Here is a 24,823-nt window from a genome sequence, read left to right as displayed (position 1 = left end):
GGATGACACAATCCATTATGGACATCTATGAGAGTAGAGGACGACATAGCGGAGCAGAATGCCCGTGTGAGGGTGTCCGGGGCCACATTCTCCTTGCCAGGTCGATAGTGAATGGTATAACCAAAAGAGGCCAGTTCCATCCTCCAAAGTTGTATTTTATTATTCTTAATTTTGGTTCGTTTTCGATTATCAAGCATGAAGGCGACTGATCGCTGGTCCGTGATTAATGTAAAGTGCTGGCGAGCTAGAAAATGGTTCCACTTCCGTACTGCCTCTATGATGGCTGTGGCTTCCTTCTCAACCGGAGGATAATGTAGCTCGGCACCTTGTAAGGTCCTGGACATAAATGCTACAGGACGACCTTCCTGATTTAGAGTAGCCGAGATCGCCACCTCCGAGGCATCACATTCGACTATGAAAGGGAGATTCTCATCGATGGAGTGAAGAGCCGCTTTCTCCAACTGTTTTTTGAGAAGGTTAAAGGCTGCAACAGCCGCTGTTTCCAATGGAAATGATCTAGCATGCAGCAAGGGTTGGATTTTGTCCGAAAAATGAGGAATCCATTTAGCGTAGTATGCAAACAGACCGAGAGCCCGACGTAAAGAAGCTGGATTCTTAGGTGACGGGAGCTCTTGGAGCGGGCGAAGTCTTTCTGGGTCTGGCTTAATGATACCATTGCCTACGCAGTAGCCAAGGATGTTGATGGTCGGTTGCGACTCAACAGACTTAGATTCATTCAAGGTTAAGTTACGGCGATGGAGGGCATCCCGAAATTTTTGGAGGTTGGCGTCGTGTTCCTGTTGATCGTGACCTGCAATAGTAATGTTATCAAGATAGGGAAAAGTGTCCCTTAGGTTTTCCTGTTTAACCAGGCCATCCATTGCCCGTTGGAAGACAGCAACTCCATTAGTAACCCCGAATGGGAGGCGACGAAATTGGTACAGCCGTCCATTAGCCTCAAAGGCCGTGTACTGCTTATCTGAGACCTTCAAGGGTACCTGATGATAGGCACTTTTTAAATCGTAAGTTGAGAACACTTTGTATTCGGCCAGTTTATTAACCATATCATCAATGCGTGGCAATGGGTAGGCGTCCAAGTCAGTATATTGATTGATGGTTTGCGAATAATCAATGCATAGTCGTTGTTTGTGAGGTTTTAGAGGGTTCTTGACAATGACGACTTGAGCCCGCCAGGGCGACGAACATGGTTCAATGATATCCTCTGCTAGAAGTCGAGAGATTTCAGCCTCAACAAAAGATTGGTCTTCCTGATTAAAGCGCCGCGATTTCGTTATTATTGGTTTGCATCGAGGCGGAATACTGGCAAATAATGAGGGTTCATCAAGTGAAGCTGCTGACAATGCACAAAACGGTAATTTAGACGGTATATTAGAAATAGTAAGTCCAGGTTTGGATCCGCCGAACTCAATGGTGAGTTTCTTATGCTGTTTTTGGAAATCCAGCCCTAAGAGGAGATCACTACATAAGTCCTTGAGCACCGAAAGTCGGGTGGAGGGATACAGGCGACCATTAAGTGTCATATCAACAACACAAAAGCCGGAGGTTCTGTTATTAAGTGATGACTGAGCCATCGCAATTGCCTGGTCCGATGGGATGACATGTAGTTTCAATTTCGCAACAATCTGTTCTTTAATGAAACTATCAGTACTTCCTGAGTCAATTAAGGCATCTAAGGTATGCCCTTTAATTGAAACTTTTGTAGCTGCATGAAACAGGTTCTGTGGGCAAGCAGCTGTAATTGGTGTCGTTGCACAGAGAGTGGCTGAAACTCTCGGTGTGCTTCTTCGGGAGAGAGCTCGAGAGGAAGCTTGATAGGTCCTAGCTGGAGCATCTTGATAGGCCCTAATTGGGGCAGTTCGGTAGGCCTTAGCTGGATAGGCCCTCGTAGAGGCTCTTGATTGGCAAACTTTAGCAAAGTGTCCTTTTTTTTCGCAATGACTGCAGATTGCATTGCGAGCAGGGCAGAATTTCCTAGGGTGAAAAGAATCTCCACAAAAGAAGCATTCCTTCCTAGATTGCCAAGAGGCTGCTAAAGTGGGGTCATCCTCCTCTTCTTCATCAGAATTATCAGGATTAGATTCCTCCATGATAGGGTTCACCTGAGACCACTTGAATTGTCTGGTTGCAGTTACAGCAGCAGATCGAGATCTGGGCAGCTGATAGAGGTCTGCATTTCTCTTTGCCAAATCCAGAGAACAAGCTAGGTCAAAAGCTTTTTGTAGCTCAAGTGTTTTACTTTCTAGTAGATGCTGGCGTATAAATGGAGAGGCAATCCCGCAGATGAAAGCATCACGAATCATTTCTTCGCGGTACAGCTCAGCTGAGGCTGCCTGAAAGTTACAATCTATGCTGAGCCTGCGAAGTTCTTGAAGGAATTCGCTAATCGATTCCCCTGGCCCTTATCGGGCTGTGGCCAGTAGATGTCTAGCATAGACCTCATTTGGAGTCTTGGCATACAGTTTCTTAAGTGCCCGAATCACCTCATCGTAATTATCCCATTCATCAACATATTCAAACACTGTTGGGGTCACATAGTTGATAAGCATCCTCAGTTTAGTAGGAGCAGTCGCATTACATTCATCAAGGAAATTCTCAAAAGTACGGTACCAATGCTTCCATACCCTGCCAGCTGCTGGTGTGTTTGGGTCCAAGTCCAGACGAGTAGGTTTAAGGAGGTTTTCCATGATGGGTGGTTCCCTGGATCCTTAACTCCGAGTTTGTCCGAAGGTCTAGTATTTGTGAGTGTAAATACTAAGTTGCTTAAATTGATGTAAGAAAAAGGAGTCTCACACATTAAGTAACTTTAAAGTAAGCTTTAAGCAACTTATAATCACACTATATACAAGAGAGGTCTTCACCATGCCTCTGGTAGAAGCCCCTTACAATACTGAGCAGTTCAGTATTTATACCAGTCCAACAGGAAGTGACGTATGACAGGAAGTGAGGTATGTACAAAGTTCACAGTTCATAGTTCACAGTTCACAGGAAGTGATGCACATAACTTCCCGGAAGTTATTATTATTATCACAAGGGGCTTTGATAGAGCAGATAGGGAGAAAGTGTATCCACTGGCAGGAGGGTCGGTGACCAGAGGACACAGATTTAAGGTAATTAGGAAAAGAACCAGAGGGAGATGAGGAGAATTTTTTTTCCGCAGTGAGTTTTTGTGATCAGGAACGCGCTGCCTGAAAGGGCGGTGGAAGCAGATTCAATAGTGACTTTCCAAAGGGAATTAGATAAATACTTGAAAAGGAAAAATGTGCAGGGCTATGGGGAAAGAGCGGGGGAGTGGGACTAATTGGATAGTCTGCCTTCTCAGTTAATGTTTGACCTGAGGGATGGAAGGAGTTGTTACCTAATGCGGTCCCCTGGCTGGGGAATCTTTTCCCCTGGCTGGAGAATCTAGAACACAGGGTCACAGTCACAGAATAAGAGGTTGGCCATTTAGGACTGAGATGTGGAGAAATTTCTTCTCTGAAAGGGTTGTGAATCTTTGGAATTCTCCACCCGAGAGAGCTGTGGTTGTTCAGTCATTGAGTATATTCAAGACAGAGGTTGATAGATTTTGCGGAACGAAGGGAATTAAGGGATATGGGGAGTGTGCAGGAAGGTGGAATTGAGGTAAAAGATCAGCCATGATCTTATTGAATGGCGGAGCAGGCTTGAAGGGCCGAATGGCCTACTCCAGCTCCTATTTCTTATGTTCTTATGTTCTGTCTTTGTGTACTTTGGCCATTCACTGATAGGCTTCTCAGATCTACCAGTGCTATCAGTGTCAGTTTGCTCAGCTGAGGAATGGCTGAGGCTCTGAGAGGGACAGAGACAAATTGCAATTAGGAAAAATAGAAAAGCACTCCGATAACAAAGAATGAGTCACCTTTTTGATTGTGTATCCCCTAAAGCTTGTGTCTTGTATTGTTGCGTGGCCCGCTGCAAGTGGTACTATGTTCCCAAATCTTTGAATCTCATGAACAACAGCGTTGACATACGGCATGTTGGTTCCATCCTCCATGGATGGGGCACGGGACCAGCCGATCACATTGTCTATCTCCTTCTGACACTTTTCTGTAAAGCAAAACAGAAAAGAATAACAGTTGACGTCAGGTGCACAACCTGTCCCTCAAATTGATAATTACATGTTCTCTGTGTCCATTGATGAAATTGTCAAGGCCAAATCCTTGGAAAAGTTGGGATTGTTATAGCAGAGAAGGCCATGGGGAGATTTAATAGAGGTGTTCAAAATTACGAGGGGTTTTGATAGGGTAGATAGGGAGAAACTGTTTCCACTGGCGGAGAGGTCGGTAACCAGCGGACACAGATTGAAGATAATTGACAAGGGAACCAGAGGAGATGAGGAGGATTCTTTTTACCCAATGAGTGGTGAGGATTTGGAATGCGCTGCCTGATAGGGCGGTGGAAGCAGGTTCAACAGTAACCGTCAAAAGGGAATTGGAGAAATACTTGAAAAGTATAAATTTGTAGGGCCAAGGGGAAAGAGCAGAGAAGTGGGACTGATTGGATAGCTCTTTCAAAGAGCCGGCACAGACACGATGGGCCGAATAGCCTCCTTCAATCGCTACGTCTAAAAACATTCTGCTCATCTCCCCCTTATGTAGTCATTGTGTGCTCTGATATCGTCAATGGGAGATTGTACCCATAACTCATTATTTATGGGATGTCTGTGGCTGGAAAGATCTAATGTTGCTGCAGGGGATATTGTACAGGAAATGACTGCTCCCAAAGTATCTCCAAACAGCAGTTCCAAAGCATAAAACAGAGCAACTTGAGATGAGTGAGGCTCACTGAAAAGTGGAGAAATGCCTTCTTTTATTACACTTATTATGGGCAATTTAGTAGAACGGCCACCCTCTTTAAGTCAGAGGCCTGGTTGTACCTTGCATATCTGGATAAAGCATCATGTATAGAATGCCCCATTGGAGAGTAGTTGCTGTGGTTTCCGTTCCAGCAACAAAGAGATCGTTGACATTCTGGAGCAGGTTTCCCTCCGTCAAGCAAGAGTCAGGAGAGTTCTGTTCCTGCAAAATAAATGTTATTCTTCTTTCCAATTCTTAACAACACCAAAGTCTTCTACCAGCGAACCCTTGCTCCCTGCCGAGGTGACTGCGCACCAGAGGGAAAAAGTGACGCAAGGAAAAGTCCAGGATAATTCAGCCCATTGCAGCTTGTCCGACTGGTATGAGGATTTCAAACTCCCCCAATCACAGAATCATAGAATAATACAGCGCTGAAGGCGGCCATTCGGCCCATCGTGCCTGTGCCAGATCTTTGAGCGAGCTCTTCAATTAGTCCCACTCCGCCCTGCTCTTTCCCCATAGCCCTGCAAATTTTTCCTTTTCCAGTATTTGTCCAATTCCCTTTTGAAAGTTACTATTGAGTCTGCTTCCACCGTCCTTCCTGGCAGCGCATTCCAGGTCACAACAACTCGCTGCGTAAATTTTTTTTTCCTCATGTCACCTCTGGCTCGTTTGCCAATGACCTGAAATCTGTGTCCTCTGGTTACCGACCCTTCTGCCACTGATGTCTTTGACTTCACTGCCTTACCTGGTAAATTATTTTGTATCTGTACAAAATTATTGGTAAGTTCCAGCCTCTCTTTTACAATCAGGTGTAACTCAACCTCTTTAATGGGAGCACTTTGTACTCGTCCAATAGCAGCCCTGTCGCCTCCAGCCCCCCTACCTCAGGTCCTCTAGAACTTCTGCCAACCCTATTTGCCATCCTTTTGAGCTCCTGGTGCGATGCCGGGGTTGCGGGGGGGGAGCGGGAGGGGGGGAGCAGGTGGGAACGATGCACAACTTCTTCTTGTCCCGTTTCCGCACTGCCCGCCAGTGCCACGATCTCAGGCCGCCAGTGATGGCACTCTTATAGAATTGGCTTTATAATGGTTGCAGTCACATTGTAGCTGCTGATTTGAGGCTATCTCCTGTCCTGAGCTGGGTCTCACGCCGCCTTGCCCAAATATGATTCAGACACTTGCTCTGATGCTTTTCATACGGGCCAGCACCAAATGAGTCTTTTCAGATGGCACCCCATCCTCCACCTTAAACATTCACTCCCTCCACCACCGGTGCACCGTGGCTGCAGTGTGTACCATCTACAAGATGCACTGCAGCAACTCGCCAAGACTTCTTTGGCAGCACCTCCCATACCCGCGACCTCTTCCACCTAGAAGGACAAGGGCAGTGGGTGCACGGGAACACCACCACCTCCAAGTTCCCCTCCAAGTCACACACCATCCTGACTTGGAAATATATCGGACGATCCTTCATCGTCGCTGGGTCAAAATCCTGGAACTCCCTCCCTAACAGCACCGTGGGAGCACCTTCACCACACGGACTGCAGCGGTTCAAGAAGGCGGCTCACTGCCACCTTCTCAAGGGCAATTGGGGATGGGCAATAAATGCTGGTCTTGCCAGCGATGCCCAGATCCCATGAATGAATAAAAACATTTCTTGTTTACAGCGTCCAGCATGTGTAGCGGGCAAATTGCGTTGACACCAACGTGCCCGCTATAACTGGTAGGACTATTATTCTCTCTAAGGGCAATACATTGAAGGGGAAGCTCATCAGAAATGCACGGTGGGTGACCAGTTGGGTTCGCAATACCAAGAGGGAGGCACCAATGGGGTCCATTAGGGGGGAGAAGCATCCTGAAGGTCAGAGGCGAGCCCCCTCTGAAGACCACAGCCAAGACCTTCAGCACCTACAGCAGGTAAGTGTTCAGGGCCAGAATGGAGGCGAAGGAGGCCACCACAAAGCCAGCTCCCTCCACGGGGGGAATCTCAGCGACATTCCTCGGGTTCATCGCCACCTTCCCCATGGGAAGCGGCAGTAATACAGGCAGACGGATGGAAATCAGCCAGGGAATGATGCCCTCCACCCCATTGCCATTTACATTCGGAGGTCTCGGCAGCAGAGGTAGAGGGAGCGAGACTGGGTCAGGCGGTGAAGCCCCCCCTCGCTCGCATTCCCTTCATTCTCCACTGCTATCCCACTACTTTAAAGACGGCTTGCACTGATTTTCTCACCTACTAGTAGCTGGGCCGAGGCTGCTGTTTCACTGAGGACACTGAGTGAGTTACTGAAGGGAGAAAAGCATTTTGGGCCGTTAGTCTGACCTGGGATCGAAGCAGACTTTCAGAGGTGAAAGGTCAAAGAAGAGAGCTCTAGCCTATTGCAACGCACAGACCCACCAACAAAATGAAATACTTCATTAAATGCTGTGCTCACCTTTTCCATTTCCAGTAAATAGGCATCAATGAAATCCTGGATCTCTTCACCATTCAGAGTGTCTTTGTGCTGGTTTATGAAGTCCTGAAGTATGGCTTCAATTAAGGCCTGGTTTTCAAATGCCTTCTGATGAGGCCCCGGGAAATAGCGAATGAAGGGAGCTATGGAATACACCTAGCAGCAAGCAGAAGAAGATTGCCATGTATGATTTTGGTTCTCCAATACACAGTGAGTCACAAGGCTTTCAAGGTTTGAAACTTCATTTTACAAAACAGATCGAAAGAAAGAATTTGCATTTATAAAGCGCCTCTCATGACCTCAGGACGTCCCAAAGTGCTTTACAGTCAATAGGAACTGTAGGCCATTTAGCCCCTCTATTTCACACTCTTGCCTCCTACCCGGTCCAGACTACGGACGATTATCACAGTGTCCCCTCTGAGCACTGATTTATTGGCAAGGTGCCAGGCTAGGTCAATTGAAAATTACAAAACTGAGATTGGTAGATTTTTGTTCGGCAAAGGGTATTAACGGTTACGTAACCAAGGCGGCTGGATGGAGTTAAGATTCAGATCAGCCATAATCTAATTGAATGGCAGAACAGGCTTGAGGGGCTGAATGGCCACTTCCTGTTCCTATGTTCCTATGTTCCTATTTTCTATGAGCCAAATTTTTGACATCTGTATCCCTATTTTAATAAGCATATTCTCTTGTCCCTAAGGAAAGAAAGTCCTTTTTTTTTACCTGTGCCCATATTGTTGTCTGAAGCTTCATGTTCTCATCAATCAGTTCTATCAGTCGCGTGAATGTCTTGTCTTCATAATGGAAACGCTTCCCCAAAACTACTGAGCAAATCACGTTGGACACAGCGCTGGTGATTTTAGAATTGGGATTAAAGGGTTGATCTGTACAAAAGAAAAAGAAGTGGGTGGATGTGCAGGAGCAAAGGTAGACTCCGACATTGTGAAGAGGTTGCCCAGGTGAGGTAGGGTTTTGACATTCCATTACTTCAGTCAGATCATCTCGGAGCAGTTTCCAACTCATGATATCTAGCTGATGTTTAGAATGGCGCATAGTTTGAAAAAGAACTCATTGGTTGCTGAGAAGGGGGGGTTCTCCCTCAACAATTTTTATCTCTCAACCAACATCGCTAAAACAGATGTTCTGGTCACTATCACGTGGCTGTTTCTGGGAGCTTGCTGTGCACAAATTGGCTGCCACCTTTCCCACATTACAACAGTGACTGCACTCCAACAATACCTCATTGGCTGTAAAATGCTTGAGGTTATGAGAGGCACTATATAAATGCAAGTTTTTGCTTTTCTAGGCTTTACCCTGTCCAGCTGTGTGATGTTGACTGAACTGGGATCAATTACTGTTTCCTCCCCGTACCATTCGTTCCAGTAAAGCATAGCAAGGGTAAGCTATTGGGAGGGTAAGTAATCTCAGCATCCACACAGGAAGTGAGAGATCCCCATCAAAACTGATCCTATCGTTTTTCTCCTCCTTTAAAATTCTAACAGGACTAGACAGACTAGATGCAGGAAGGATGTTCCCGATGGCGGGGGAGTCCAGAACCAGGGGTCACAGTCTAAGTATAAGGGGTAAGCCATTTAGGACAGAGATGAGGAGGAATTTCTTCACCCAGAGAGTGGTGAACCTGTGGAATTCTCTACCACAGAAGGCAGTAGAGGCCAATTCATTAAATATATTCAAAAAGGAGTTGGATATATTTTTTAAGGCTAAAGCGATCAAGGGATATGGGGAGAAAGCGGGGACAGGGTACTGAGTTTGGATGATCAGCCATGATCGCATTGAATGGCGGAGCAGGTTCGAGGGGCCGAATGGCCTACTCCTGCTCCTATCTTCTATGTTTCTATGTTTAACTGCCTGTCCTTTACTTGGTAACAGTGCAGATTGGAGTGAGCAAAATTAGGAGTTTACCCTGGGGAGAGAATCGCACACATCGTCCTCTGCCTCATGATTCCATGTGTTGTAGTTATCCTGACTGTGGCCCTCAAGCAAGTCATTAGTTGGGAGTATAGTCCTTAACAAAAAGTTAATGACTAACACTACGGGCTGGATTTTCTCAGCCCCGAGGAGGCGGGTATGGAGGCGAGACTGCCAGTAAAGTTGCAGCACGTGGGGGCGGCTGGCGAACCCGCCCCCCTCCCACCTCCGTGCCCGTTTGCCAGGAGACGGGAAGCCGTCTTGCCCTGGGACCCGTCTCCTGGAGGGGGGAAAGGGATTAAATCCTATTAACTGCCTGTTAACAGGTAGTTAACAGGCAGAAGATAGGATCAGTCCCATTTTACCTTTCCCAGTGCAGGCTTCCCGACCTCGGGGAACCCCGCCAGGTTGTAGGAGGTGAGTCGGAGGTCTGCGGGGGTCGGAGGGGTCTGAAAGTGCAATGTAGAGGTGAGTGATGGGTGCAAGTGTGGAGTGGTAAGTATGTAAGGTGAGTGTAAAGTGTTATAAAATGTTCACTTATTTTTGTTTCTGCCTACAGACTTCAGCTGCTGTGGATCCAGAGTCCTGACATCTCCATTGTAGATTTCACAGACTGGCTGTTGGCTCCTCTGAACCAACAGCCAGAGGATTTATGCAGAGTTGAAAGGTTTGATGAGTCCTGAACACAAGGACTCATCAAACTACACAGAATGTCAGTGTTTGACAGCTTCATAGAGCTGTCAAACACTGACATTTCTTCTTTTAAGAGGTCTTGACAGATGGCACGTCATATGTTGATGTGCTCTGTCAGTGACTTCCCCCTAATTGGCCTGCTGAGCCCGCTGGGCGGGCTTAACAAGGTCAATCAGAGGAAAATCCTGCTGGTTGGCCAGAAGCTGATGGAGGCGGGGTTGAAAGCCAGCAAGCAGCAGTCCCGCCTCCAAAAGCTTCCCATTGACAAAATCCAGCCCTACAACTTAGCAAGTGCTAACTTAACAATTTATCAACATTTAATCCAAATTATAAGATTTAATACAACTGTTTGAGGAAACTGTTTCTGCTCCTTGACACGATCGTTGATCTGCATCTTCTGGCCCATTTGTGGACTATGAGACAATGGAAGTGGAACTTTGTATGTCTTGTAGAGGTTGCCTCTGAAGATTGTGAATGCAGCAAAGCATCCACTTCTACCGGAGGTAGATCTGCACTGATGAAGCAACCCCATATAAATGGGGAACTGTCCCAAAAAGTGCACAAGATGGTCACTGGTCATAATGGCTAGGAAATAAAGTTTGCTGAGATGTCCGCTTGGGCGTCCCAACAATAACAACAACAACTTGCATTAACATAGCACCTTTAACGTAGTAAAACATCCCAAAGCGCTTCACAGGAGCGTTATCAAACAAAATTTGACACCCTGAGCCACTTAAGGAGATATTAAGATAGGTGTCCAAAAATGTGGTCAAAGAAGCCTCTTAAAGGAGGAGAGAGAGACAAAGAGTTTTAGGGAGGGAATGCCAGAGCTTAGGGCCTTGGCAGCTGAAGGCACGGCCACCAATGGTGGAGCGGTTATAATCAGGGATGCGCAAGAGGCCGGAATTGGAAGAACGCCGAGATCTCGAAGGTTTGTAGGGCTGGAGGAGGTTACAGAGATAGGGAGGCGCGGGGCCATGGAGGGATTTGTTTCAGGAGTAACCCTTGATTAGGATTATATGAAGACCTTTGATGCACAGCAAGGCTTCAGGGTGACGGCACGGCCGCCAATGGTGGAGCGATGAGAAGTGAAGGATCCCAATGCAGAGTGCTGCCATGCCATGTGACCTCGGGTTGCCAACTCTGCTGGGTGCATGCCTGGAGCTTCCATCACATGATCCACTGCCTCAAACAACCCCGCCCCCACATTCCCGCCATTGGCTAATCCTCCCGGCCCACTGCCTTCCCACCTCAATTGGAAAGGGAACAAACTCTGTTACCCAATCGGATTAACCTTGGCCGTTAGTGAAACATAACTATAACAAGTAAATGAAAGAGTTTGAAGGAAATGAGAAAGAAAGACAATTTTTTTTTTAATGGCCCTATGATTTTTGTCTCCCGAGGTTGCTCCCAGCAGTGTCCTACTTACCAATCTTCAATTGCTGGAGACTCCAGGATAATCCTGGAGGTTTGGCAACCTTAGTGTGACCTTGTCATAACAAGTTAAGGAGATAAAACACAGAATTTACCTTTTGATGCTTTAAAGACTTCAGTCAGATACCGGACTTCTTCCAGAATTTTCTCCTCAAAGGCAATTTTGCCTAAACCAAAGTTTCGTAAAACCGTCAGTGTAAATCTCCGTTGCTGCTTCCAGGACCTCCCGTAGGGGGCCACGATAATGCCTAGCAGGAAGGGGGAAAAGAGTGGATAAATAATAATAACCAGTTTCCTCTACCTGTCTTTTGAGGACTAAGAGAAAGTTCACAGCACATCGGTGACCCAGTAGTTCACTTACAATCTGACGCCTCGCGCTAGGAAACGAAATCCCTTCTGGTTGGGACTGGGTCGGAATAAGATGGCTATTTTCAGTCACTGATTTTTTTGCTCTCACAATGACAACCATTCTGACACAGACCCGCTGCCTCATCAACAACAAATTGCATTTATATAGAGCCTTTAACGTAGCAAAACGTCCCAAGGAGCTTCACAAAAGATTTACCAGTGAAAGCATTTTTGACACCGAGCCACATAAGGAGACATCAGGACAGATGATCAAAAGCTTGGTCAAAGAGGTAGGTTTTAAGGAGCATCTTAAAGGAAAAGAGAGAGGTGGAGAGGTGGAGAGGTTTAGGGAAGGATTTCCAAAGTTTAGGTCCTCGGCAGCTGAAGGCACGGTCGCCAATGCTGAAGCGATTAAAATCAGGGATGCGCAAGAGACCAGAATCAAATCAAATCAAAAATCAAATCAAATCAACTTTTATTGTCATTGTTAGTGCACAAGTGCAGTACAACGAAATGTAGGCTTGCGGCTCCCGAGAGTGTACATTTAGATTAAGACATTTAAACATTCAACATACATTTGGCTTGTAATACATTAACATAAACATAACCATAATAAAGTGCATTGGCAGATGTGCAGGCTTTAGAGTTTATTTGTGGAGTTCAGTAGGATGACAGCCCTGGGAAAGAAGCTGTTCCTAAATCTGGTCGTACGGGTGCAAATGCATCTGTGGCGTCTCCCAGATGGCAGGAGGGCGAACAGACTGTGGCTGGGGTGGGTAGGGTCTTTGATGATGGACCGTGACCTCCGTAAACAGCGTTTCTGGCATATGTGCTCTATGGTCGGTAGCCGGGTGCCGGTAATGCGTTGGGCAGTTTTGACTACCCGCTGCAGGGCTTTCCGGTCATAGTAGCTACAGCTGCCATACCATACTGTGATACAGTTCGTCAGGATGCTCTCTATTGTGCAGCGGTAAAAGTTTGAGAGGATCAGGGGTGACAGGTTACATCCCTTCAGCCTCCTTAGGAAATATAGGCGCTGCTGGGCCTTCTTCACCAGAGAGGAGGTATTGATGGACCAGGAGAGGTCTTCCGTGATGTGGACTCCGAGGAACTTAAAGCTGTCCACCCTTTCCACCACAGCCCCATTGATGTGGATGGGGGTGTGACTTCCGCCTTTAGACTTCCTGAAGTCCACAATGATTTCTTTGGTTTTCTTGATGTTAAGGGCCAGGTTGTTATCGGCGCACCACTTCACGAGATGCTGGACCTCCTCCCTGTAGGCTGACTCATCGTTGTTGGTGATCTGGCCTACTACCATGGTATCATCCGCAAACTTGATGATGGTGTTGGAACCATGAACAGCCACACAGTCGTGGGTGAAGAGGGAGTAGAGGAGGGATCTCGAAGGCTTTTGGGCTGGAGGCGGTTACAGAGACAGGGAGGGGTGAGGCGGTTACAGAGACAGGGAGGGGTGAGGCGGTTACAGAGACAGGGAGGGGTGAGGCGGTTACAGAGACAGGGAGGGGTGAGGCGGTTACAGAGACAGGGAGGGGTGAGGCGGTTACAGAGACAGGGAGGGGTGAGGCGGTTACAGAGACAGGGAGGGGTGAGGCAGTGGAAGGATTTGAGAACATGGGTGAAGATTTTGAAATTGCAGTGTTGTCGGAACGGGAGACAATGTGGGTCAACAAGCACAGAGGGGGTGATGGGTGAACGAGACTTGGTGCGAGTTAAGATACGGGCAGCAGAGTTTTGGGTGAGCGCAAGTTTATGTAGGGTGGAAGGTCGGAGGCCAGCCAGGAAAGCCTTGGAATAGTCAAGTCTAGAGTTAACCAAGGCATGGATGAAGCTTCCGGCAGGAGATGAGCTGAGGCAGGGTTGGAATCGGGCGGTGTCGCGGAGGTGGAAGTAGGCGGTCTTGGTGATGGAGCGGATATGTGGTCGGAAGCTCATCTCGGGGTCAAAACACAACACCAAGGTTGAGAATGGTCTGGCTCATCTTCAGGCAGATGGAAACAGTGGGTAGAGAGTCTCTGTTTTGGCGAGAACACCTCACATGAGTTGGGATTGGGGTGGAGTCGGAGGGAGGGGTGGGCGAAAGTCTTGCTCCACCCGCTACACCAGCCCGAAAAGAGAATCTAGCGCCTTTAATTCTAGAAACAAGTAGGAAGCTCTACCTGCGGGGTGCGTGGCGATAGTTTGTTGTCTTCAAAACAAACCACAAAACATGCTTGTGTTAGATTTCCCTCCAACATAACTAAAACCCTTTCATAGATAACAGCCAACTTCTTTCTCTCCATTGCACTTTTCCATACCTTATTAAAGGTTATAGAGGCACTGGAGAAGGTGCACAAAATGATACCAAAACTGAGAAGTTATGCCTATCAGGAAAGATTAAACAGAGTCTAGAAAGGAGAAGGCTGAGAGGTGACCTAATAAAAGTCTTTAAGATTATGAAGGGGTTTGATAGGGTAGACGTAGAGATGTTTCCACTTCTGCAAGAGACTAAAACTAGGGGTCATCAATACAAGAACGTCAACAATAAATCCAGTAGGGAATTCAGGAGAAACCGCTTTACCCAGGGAGTGGTGAGAATGTGGAACTCGCTCCCACACAGAGTGGTTGAGGCGAATAGTATAGATGCATTTAAGGGGAAGCTAGATAAACACATGAGGAAGAAAGGAACAGAAGGATAAGCTGATTTTTTCTAAATTCATTTGTGGGATGTGGGCGTCGAGCATTTATTGCCCATCACTAGTTGCCCTTGAGAAGGTGGTGGTGAGCCGCCTTCTTGAACCGCTGCAGTCCGTGTGGTGAAGGTGCTCCCACAGTGCTGTTAGGGAGGGAGTTCCAGGATTTTGACCCAGCGACGATGAAGGAATGGCGATATACGTCTAAGTCAGGATGGTGTGTGACTTGGAGGGGAACTTGGAGCTGGTGGTGTTCCCATGCGCCTGCTGCCCTTGTCCTTCTAGGTGGAAGAGGTTGCGGGTTTGGGAGGTGCTGCCGAAGAAGCCTTGGCGAATTGCTGCAGTGCATCTTGTAGATGGTACACACTGCAGCCACGGTACGCCGGTGGTGGAGGGAATGAATGTTTAAGGTGGTGGATGGGGTGCCAATCAAGCGGGCTGCTTTGTCCTGGATGGTGTCGAGCTTCTTGAGTGTTGTTGGAGATGCACTCATCCAGGCAAGTGGAGAGTATTCCATCACACTCCTTACTTGTGCCTTGTAGATGGTAGAAAGACTTTGGGGAGTCAGGAGGTGAGACACTCGCCGCAGAATACCCAGCCTCTGACCTCAACCTTTAATGATCACATAGCATAGCCTTCAATCTAATTTGGGAGGTGCTGCCGAAGGAGCCTTGGCGAGTTGCTGCAGTGCATCTTGTAGGTGTTACACACTGCATAGAAGGATATGCTGATGTTAGGTGAAGAGGGGTGGGAGGAGGCTCGTGTGGAGCAAAAACACCAGCACAGACCAGTTGGGCCGAATGGCCTGTTTCTGTGCTGTAAATACTATGTCATTCTTTTCTGAAGGTCATAACTCATTCTGATCATACGATGGTGGCGGCCATTCTTCATCCTGTGTGAGAATGGATAGTGAGCTTTGGGAGGGCATTACTACCAATGAAGTGCTTTTCGATTTGCACAGCCACAGCTGTAATGCAGGAAAAATTGGCAGCCAATTTGCACACAACAATAAGATAAATGACCAGATAATCTGATTTAGGGACGTTGGTTGAGGGATAAATCTTCGCCAGGGTACCAAGGAGAACTCCCCTACCCCCCATCGAATAGTGGACCTGAGAGGGGAAACGGCTTAATGGCTCATCCGAAAGACGGCACCTCCGACAGTGCAGCGGAGCTCCCACTGTACTGGATTGAAGATTCAGCCTGGAATACGTGCTCAAGTCTCTGGAGTGGGGCTTGAATTTAGAGGCGAGAGTGCTTACCACTGACCCGAGGCTGTCACCTAGATTAGCAATCAAGAACAGGAGCTCTAGCCCAATTTGTTTCCCGCCCCTGCAGTACTGTCACTCCAGCTGAGCCCAGATAACTCGGCACAGATCAGGGATCAAATCTGGGATCGTTGACGTGTGGCTCGGTTTCACCCCAGTCAATGTACTTAAGCACTGAGGGTCTTCCCACCTGCCACCCTCTGTGAACTTCAGCTCATCCAAAACTTGGCTGCCCCGTGTCCTAACTCGCACCAAGTCCCGTTGGCCCATCACCCCCTGTGCTCGCTGACCTACATTGGCTGCCGGTCTGGCAACGCCGCCATTTTAGAATTCTCATCCTGGTTTTCAGATCCGTCCATGGCCCTCGCCCCCCTTCCTATTTCTGTAACCTCCTCCAGCCCCACGACCCTCCGAGATCTCTGCGCTCCTCTAATTCTGCCCTCTTGCGCATCCCCGATATTAATCGCCGCACCATCGGCAGCCGTGCCTTCAGCTGCCTGGGCCCTAAGCTCTGGAATTCCCTCCCTGAGCCTCTCTACCTCTATCTCGTCCTTTAAGTCGCTCCTTAAAACCTCCCTCTTTGGCCAAGCTTTTGGTCACCTGTCCTATTATCCCCAAATGTGAATCGGGGTCAAATTTTGTTTGATAACGCTCCTGTGAAGCGCCTTGGGACGTTTTACTACCTTAAAGACGCTATGTAAATGCTAGTTGTTGTTGTTACAGTAACTTTCCAGGGCGTTACAGGAAAATGAAACAAACTCATAAAAGCTTAATACCTTGACCTTTCGTCAAATCATCAAGTAGAGGAAAATGTGGCCGCCCTGCAAATTCTCTACTGTTTTGGACGAGGGCCTCTTGAATGATCTGAAACCCATTGAGGGCAACGATAGGTATCCCCATTGCATAGCACGTAAAAATGTTCCCGTACTTCTTGGAAAGCTGTTTTTGGGGGAAAGGGAAGGAAAGAAAAACAAAAAGATGATGGGCACTTTTGTACGTCTCGCCGCAATTTACCCCCAAAAAGTTTGAAAACAAATCTCGCTACTTGATGAACTTTCATAGCAGACTGCTTTAGGAGCTTCCTTATTCCAAAATTACATAGAATTACACAGGCCAATCAGACCAACAGGTCCATGCCGGTGTATATGCTCCACACCAGCCTCCTCCCACCCCTCATCATCTCACCCTGTCAACATACCCTCCTATTTCTTTCTCCCTCATGTGTTTATCCAGCCTCCCCTTAGATCCATCTATACTGTTCACCTCACCGTGGTAACGAATTCCACGTTCTCACCACTTTCTGAGTAAAGAGATTTCTCCTGAATTCCTTCTTGGATTTTTCAGTGACCATCCAATATTTATGGCCCCTGGTTCTGGTCTCCCCCACAAGTGGAAACATCTTCTCCACGTCTGCCCTATCGAACCACGTCACAATTTTAAAGACCTCTCTCCAAAGAACTGGGCGTTCTCTTAAATATTTCTTGCATTCACTGGCTCATTCCCCATTTTATAGCGTCTGAGGCTGAAGGAAGGTTAATCACTGTACATTACTGTATAGATGCCTTCCCAGTTCCTGTTGAAGGAACTAGAGGAAGGGTTAAGTTCTGTGGTGCAGAAACAGCGCCCAGATTGAAAAGGGAAGAGATGGCCAATCAGAAAGTAGTGATTAGATGACTCTAAGTTTGGGTATTAAAAGTCGATTCTATGGGCTGGATTTTGTCAATGGAGAGCTTTTGGAGGCGGGACTCCCGCTTGTTGGGTTTTAGTCCCGCCTCCATCGACTTGTGGCCAACCCACGCTATTTTCCCTTGATTGACCTTGTTAAGCCCACCCAGCGGGCCTAGCAGGCCAATTAAGGGGAAGCCGGTTACAGAGAACGTCAGTGAGTGACATTTCATCTGGCAAGAGCTTTTGACAGATGAATTGTCATCGTTTGACAGCTCTGTAAAGCTGTCAAACACTGACAATCTGTCTTCTAAGTTCAGTCCTGTCACTCAGTCCGAGTTACAGAGCTCTCCTGAGCAGAAAGCAGAGGCTGCAGCTTTTGACAGTTCAGCGGCCATTCTGCTTTCTGTGCTGGTGAGCTGAGGGACTCCCGAGACCTGAAGGGAGGAAGCCTGCAGGAAGAAGTAAAGTTAAGTAAAACTTATTAAAACATTTTAAACACACCTCACACACTTACCTCTGCACACATGCACCCATCACTCACCTGCACACCGGACATCTCGGCCCCTCCGACCCCCACTGACCAACGGCCCGCCTCGCTGACTCTGGCGAGATTCGGAGCCGTCGGGAAACCCACACTTCAGGGCTGAAAATAGGGATTAGCCAAAAAAACGCCTGTTAACTACCTGTTAACTACCTGTTAACTACCTGTTAACAGGCAGTTAATTGGCATTAATCCCTGACATGAATCTTGTCATTCATGTGGAAATGACTTATGAAATAATACTGAGCGGCCTGCGGGTGGCGCTGTCCAGAGAGAGTATAAATACTCGGGCATGGGCCCAGCTTGCTCAGGACATTCTTTAACAGGAACTAGTGAAGGACACAACTAGATCTCCATGTTGAAAAACAGTTGATTAAAGCTTTGTTTAACGCTTAGACCAAGTGCCTGGTAGTTTTCTTACGTCAAACCCCTTCCCGCCTCGAGGAGATGGGACCCGGTGCGGGTCGGGTACCCGCCTCCTGGGAAGATGGCACAGAGGCGGGTTGGGGCGGGATAGGTACCCGCCCCCAGATACTGCCATTTTCCCGGCAGTCCCGCCTCCAAACCCACCTCCCCAGGGCTGGCAAAATCGCCCCCTATGAGTTAAGGAAGACTGAAGAAAATAGGGAACTATCTGTGACATTGGAAAGAAAGAAAGAACTTGCATTTATCTCGCACCGTTCGTGACCTCAGGACGTCCCAAAGCGCTTTACAGCCAATGAAGTACTTTTTGAAGTGTAGTCACTGTTGTAATGTAGGAAACGCTGCAACCGATTTTGCGCACAGCAAGCTCCCACAATCAGCAATGAGATATTGACCAGATAATCTGTTTTTTAGTGATGTTGGTTCAGGGCTAAATATGGGCCCAGGACAGGAAACGTCAATATAAAAGACCGCCAAACAACGATAATGTTTTTGGAGGGTATCTCGCTGCTGCCTTGCTGTGATGGTGACGGTGATCGAGGCTTGTAAAGTGGGTCAGCCACCTGAGGAACGCATACTGCACCCATGGCTGATATTACGGAGCTTCCCCCATGGCTGCCTGAAGTTAGCCTGCGCCATTTAACATTGAGCATGGCTGTCAGCTTCACACCGACAGGAGCCCCCGATTTTGACTCCGGATGCACTCGCGGTGGGCTTGCGGCAGGGGCGGCAGGGTAGCCCCCCATGGACTCCCTTGGCTCGAGGCCCAGGCCATTTTAACTCACAGGCTCATTTACATTTCTCCGCGTTGTCTCCCGCCTAAAGCCAACAGGAATGATGCCTGGAGGACGGGGCGGGGGGGAGCGGTGGGGAGGGGGACATTCGGGCGGGGGGCCAATTCCGCCACTGACCCAAGGCACGGTCCCCCGGGATAATGTTAGTCCTGGGAGGATGTGGGGGAGGGGGGGAGTGGGAGGTCCTGCAAAACAGCTGCCGGTGATGGGAGCGAATGTGAAGGGCGGGTCTGGAAAGGCCTGAGGATTCCTTGTGTGGGGCACTGCCTCCTCCTGCTCCAGAGGAAAAACTCTCGACTCCGCCTGATCCAAGACTAATCCTCACCAAAAAATAAAAGTGAGATGCACGAAACGCAAATCCTCTTTGCCGGTGAGCTGTCTGGTGATGTCCAACAGGCAGCGCGTAGGCCTCGTGTAGAGGAGACCCAGGGCCCAATACCAGGTGAGACTCGAGCCTACCCGTTCCGAGCGAGAACCAATTTCTCGGCCTCGGAGTTTGAAAGATGAGAGAGGTGTTCAAAATCATGAAGATAGAGCAAATAAGGAAAAAACTGCTTCCCGCTGGTGGGAGGGGTCGGTAACCAGAGGACACAGCTTTAAGGCAGTTGGCAAACGAACCAGTGGAGACAGGAGGAGAAAAAAATGTATGCAGCGAGATCTTATGATCTGGAACCCACTGCCTGAAAGGACAGCGGAAGCAGATTGAATAACTTTTAAAAGGGAATTGGATAAATACTTGAAGAGGAAAAATTTGCAGGTCTACGGGGGAAGTGGAACTAATTGGAGAGCTCTACCAAAGAGCCGGCACAGACACGATGGGCCGAGTGGCCTCCTTTGTGCTGTGTCATTCTCGGATTCTATGACCGCTCCCTTTGCTCTCTGGTATTTTATGCCCTTGTGTGACCAATGGAAATACGGCTCCCCGCTTATCAAAAACCCCTCCTATCACCTCTTGCCAAATCTCCTCTTCGCCTAATCTGTTCCGATGGAAAGAAAAAGCCCCAGATTCTCTAGCCTTTGCTCATAACTAGAGCTTTTCCTCCAATATTGTGTGCACATCCCCTGCAGGAAGTAGTAAATCACTAATCCCCCGCCCCACCCAAACTGAGTAACCAGGGACTAGAGGCAACAAACAAAGTGAGAGATGTGCAACATTTATCCTTACAGGCTTGGGAATATATTTTATCTCCTTAACATAGAAGTCAAACAAAACAATCACAAATCGAGACTTAGGCTTCAATCAAATAAGAGACGGAGAAAGATTGGGAGCGGGAGCAGCCATTACCTCAGTGAGAGCCAGGTGGGGCGCCTGTCCCCCGATGAAGATGTTTCCAGCGAGTGACCACATGGGTGGTCCTGGGGGTAGTCCGCTAGATCGCCTGACTTTCATCACAGACATCATGGTTAAAAACACCGCCAGGAAGATCAGGAGGGTTTGTAGATCGAGATATCGAAGCCAACAAAGAGGTGCCCCCTCCAACAACTGCTCCACGATTGCCATTCTCAACGTTTCAGAAGCACCCAGCACCTAACGCTTTTGCTTCAGTTTATGCTTTATATAAATGAATGAAAGGTTTACAACTTTATAAAGCAACTCGTCCTTCAAAAGGCAAGAGCAGACTTGTTTTTTTTTTCCAGATGCAAGTCCTGTAATCAGGAGAGTCCAGAGTCCAGTTTTTCAGCTTTTCTTGTTGACGGAGTTTTGCAGTTTTTCTTGTTGACTGAGTCCTCAGCGAGGAGTGGCTGATAAACCTCCGGAGGGGGTCATTTTGCTGGCATTGTATTGATTGGTAGTCGGGTTGCTATAGTTTGCCAACAGCCTCTGGCAGAGTTCCCAGGCAGCAGCCTCTCTTTCATACCTCCTCTATATTTCGGAAAGTGTACCATTGCAGCCTTGGTCCAATCATGGACAAAAGAGTTGAATTCCAGAGGTGAGATGAGACTATCCTTCCACCTGTGCAGCGCCTTGGGAAGTTTTACTACGTTAAAGGCGCTATATAAATACAAGTTGATGTTGGTGTAATGGAGTTGTTTGGAGTATACAGAGTTCATGGTGGAGCTAAAAGTTGATGTTCTTGGTCCTCCGTGTTTATCTGGCGGAACTTGTGGCTTATCCCAGAATAAGGGAATAATCTTTACTCCTGGGTGGGAGTCTCCCACAAACAACTGCACCAGCAACCGAATTCAAGACAACAATCTGTATGTCAAGCTTTTCATGTGCGCCGCAGAGAGATTTGTTGCCGTTTTGTACAAGTGTTCAGTTCTGAACTAAAAGCTTCTTCCACAAGGTTTCGATGACCCACAAACACAGCAGGCCTCCCATGACGCCTTGTTTATTGGAAAGTTTAAAGGGGCCACGTCCTCTTTGCATACCAATGTCATTGGGATGGCTTGGGGCTTTATTATCGGCCTGGCCGATAATGTGACACCAGACCCACAGCAATGTGGTTGACTCTTAACTGCCCTCTGAGGTTCAAGAAGGCAGCTCACCACCACCACCTTCTCGAGGGCACTTAGGGATGGGCAATAAATGCCGGCCTTGCCAGCGACGCGCACATCCCGTGAACGAATTTTTAAAAAATTATCTTGAAAGGGGAGTTGACAGCGTCTGTTCTGAGCAATATTTAATGAATGATATTGCTGGTCATATAATTCCAGAAAGAGATTCATGATTTTTTGATATATGACTTTATTATCTGACTATGAAATGAAAAAGATGCCAGATGTGTTCCAATCATTTGCTTCGTAATATTAATGCTTTTTTCTCTGAAAGGTGCTGGGAGCTGCAGGAATGGGAGCCCCCAAAAACTAAGGCTGCACCCAGGTTCAATGAGGTCTTTCTCCATGCTCTTGCTGAGGGAGTTAGAGGACGTCAGGAGGTCCTCTTCTCTGGAAACGGAAGGAGGAGGGTCTCCTCAGCAAACCAAGGCAGCTTGGCTGCAAATTGCTGAGGAGGTGAGCTTGAGGTCTGTGTGCAGACGCACATGGGTTTAGTGTCGAAAATGGTTTAATGAGCTGCTGAGGTCACCTAAAGTGTGGCCTCTGAGTTCAGGGAAATGGAAGTTCAAGAGTGACGGCTCGGGGCGATTTCCATGTAGAATGTTGGTGGTGACACTGAGCACAAACCACCGTTTATTGGACAGATGATGCCTGGGGCTTGAGACTGTCGGACTTATATTCATCTCCATGTGCCGGCCACCTGTGGTTGAAGCATAAGCTTACGTGAATTTACCATGACTGAGTGCATCCCTTGCCTGACGGCCAGCAATGTGGTCGCCTGCTGCTGGATTGGCCACATCCGGCCCCGCAAGGCATCGCTCCCCGTCCTCGTCCTCATCCTCCTCCTCGTCCTCTTCATCTTCCTCCAAGGAGGCTGTGTGCTGAGCCAATTGTTCATCCGGCAGCACTAAGCCGCGCTGCTCTTCCTCCGAATCTGACGACCAGGATGAGAGGATGTAAACGGTTCCCATCCCCTTGTTATAGATTCCAGTTGAGGCAAGAAGCGTGCAAGCGCACACTCAAAGTGGCCTGAAATTATTCCAATCAGTTCAAACAGCAGATGTGTGTCAGCTTGGCCAGTCACAAGGTCAGTAGATTTGCAAAATCTTATCCCAAACCTCCAACAACAAAGTTGTTGCATTTGAATGTCAGCCATGTTCCAGGAGCGCTTTTAAAGTGCTGCACCAATAATGACTACAGATCATGTCCTCCACCAACCCGCCTCATTGCAGCTGGACTGTTTCTGACAAGACGGGAAACAGGAGCCGGAGGCACGAAGATGGGAAACCTCCATCAAACTAGGATTAGCAAGGCCTTAACTACCTGTCCCACCGGTTGGAGTCGGGTCAGTTTGGGAGCGGCTCAACAAACACCCACGAAAATCGCGTGGGGGCGGGATGGAGGCGGGTTGGGTGTCTGAAGCCATTTTTCCCGATTTTCGCAGCTGGCCCGCCTCCAAACCCGCCCCCTCGTGGCTGTTAAAATCGAGCCCACAGAGTCTTTCAGCACAGGGAAAGGCCATTCAGCCCATCAGGCCTGTGCCGGCTCTTTGAAAAGCGCCATCCAATTAATCCCACTCCTCTGCTTTTCCCCCATCGCCCTGCTAATTGTTCCTTTACAATTATATATCCAATTGCCGTTTGAAAGTTACTGTTGGATCTGCTTCCACCGCCCTCTCAGGCAGCGCGTTCCTAACAACAACAACCCCTGAACGGCCTGGCTCAAATGTTAAGGTTGTGCCCCCTTGTTCTGGGCTCTCCCAACAGAGGAAATAGTTTCTCTCCATCTACCCTATCGAACCCTTTAGTCATCTTAAACACCTCAAGTAGATCACCCCTTAATCTTCTATATTGAAGGGAATGCAAGTCTGGCCTCGCAATCTAACCCTATTAATATTGATAGATCTCTGCTAATATAGAACTGGAACCAAAATAGAGTTTCTGTTTGGTTACATCAACAGGAATTTTGTGAGTTAGTACATTTGCACATATTCTGCTCGCTGAGCGCCGGGCTAGAATTAAGGCAGGTGCTGTGCGTTTTTGCACAGACTGAGGGGGCTGGATTTTGCCAATGGGGAGCTTTTGGAGGCGGGACTCCCACTTGTCGGGTTTCAGTCCCGCCTCCATCGATTTCTGGCCAACCCACGCTATTTTCCCTTGATTGACCTTGTTGAGCCCGCCCAGCGGGTTTAGCAGTCCAATTAAGGGAAAGCCGGTTACAGAGAACGTCAGTGTATGACGTTTCATCTCTCATAAATTTTTGACTGGTGAATTGTCATCGTTTGACAGCACAGCTCTGTGAAGCTGTCAAACACTGACATTACCTGTAGTTTGATGAGTTCTTGAATTCAAGACCTTATCAAACTTCTTTCTTTAGCAGAAATGAGATGGTTGCTGCATTGGAGAATGCAGCGGCCATCTGTCATCTCTACCGCGGAGGTGTGAGACTCTGCGCATACCCACCGACTGAAGCCTACAGGAAGAAACAAAGGTAAGTAAACTTTTTCTAACACTTTCCACTTACCTCACATACTCACCTCTCCACACTTGCACCCATCACTTACCTTCACAGTGCACTTTTGCACCCCTCCGATCCCCGCAGACCCACTGCTCACCTCGGTGACCCTGGCAGGTTTCAGAGCCTTCGGGAAGCCCGCACTTGTGAGGGCAAAATGGGGAAAATCCTCTTATCTGCCTGTTAACTACCTGTTAACAGGCAGTTAAGTGGCAGTAATCCCCTTCCCGCCTCCAGGAGACGGGACCCGGCGTGGGTCGGCTTTTTATGCTGCCAGTGTGTATCACTGTTAACCGCCAGGCACATTTCCAAGTTGGAACCTGCGTGATAAAGGGACCCTCCCTCTTTATAATAAGTCAGACATGTTAATGGATGGGATACATCTCTCCTATCATTGAAGCCTGCTTTTCACGATGTCCAATTGTAAACAAGTTTCATAATCAATTTATGAATTGAACCACTTACTCCCCGTAATATCGTCTGTCTCCGCCCCTGCCTCAGCTCATCTGCTGCTAAAACCCTCATCCATGCCTTTGTTACCTCCAAACTCATAAGAACATAAGATGTAGGAGCAGGAGTCGGTCATTCGGCCCCTCGAGCCTGCTCCGCCATTCAATGAGATCATGGCTGGCCTGATCTTGGCCTCAACTCCACTTCCCTGCCCGCTCCCCATAACCCTTCACTCCCTTACCTTTCAAAAATCTGTCTCTCTCCACCTTGAATATATTCAAT

At 48.0% G+C, this 24,823-nt stretch overlaps 1 protein-coding gene across 1 annotated transcript in view; it reads right to left on the bottom strand.

Moving 5' to 3' along the window:
- Positions 1-20,804, bottom strand: part of LOC147099455 (cytochrome P450 2J2-like) — a 28,981-nt gene extending 8,177 nt beyond the window's left edge. The window contains exons 1-7 of the mRNA XM_085969625.1: positions 20,364-20,804; positions 16,429-16,591; positions 11,442-11,594; positions 8,014-8,174; positions 7,273-7,446; positions 4,916-5,057; positions 3,899-4,086 (exon numbers count right to left, since the gene is read on the bottom strand). Of these exons, the coding sequence (XP_085825751.1) occupies positions 3,899-4,086; positions 4,916-5,057; positions 7,273-7,446; positions 8,014-8,174; positions 11,442-11,594; positions 16,429-16,591; positions 20,364-20,579 (1,197 nt within the window). The 5' untranslated portion in view covers positions 20,580-20,804. The remainder of the gene's footprint in view (positions 1-3,898; positions 4,087-4,915; positions 5,058-7,272; positions 7,447-8,013; positions 8,175-11,441; positions 11,595-16,428; positions 16,592-20,363) is intronic.
- Between the last annotated feature and the right edge of the window lie 4,019 nt (positions 20,805-24,823).

Source organism: Somniosus microcephalus, chromosome 28 (assembly GCF_052327205.1).
Source record: "Somniosus microcephalus isolate GS21.2 chromosome 28, FLI_Smic_1.0, whole genome shotgun sequence".
NCBI lineage: Eukaryota > Metazoa > Chordata > Chondrichthyes > Squaliformes > Somniosidae > Somniosus > Somniosus microcephalus.
The sequence above is the reverse complement of the archived record's forward strand: the minus strand, read 5'-3'. Positions and strand labels throughout refer to the sequence as shown.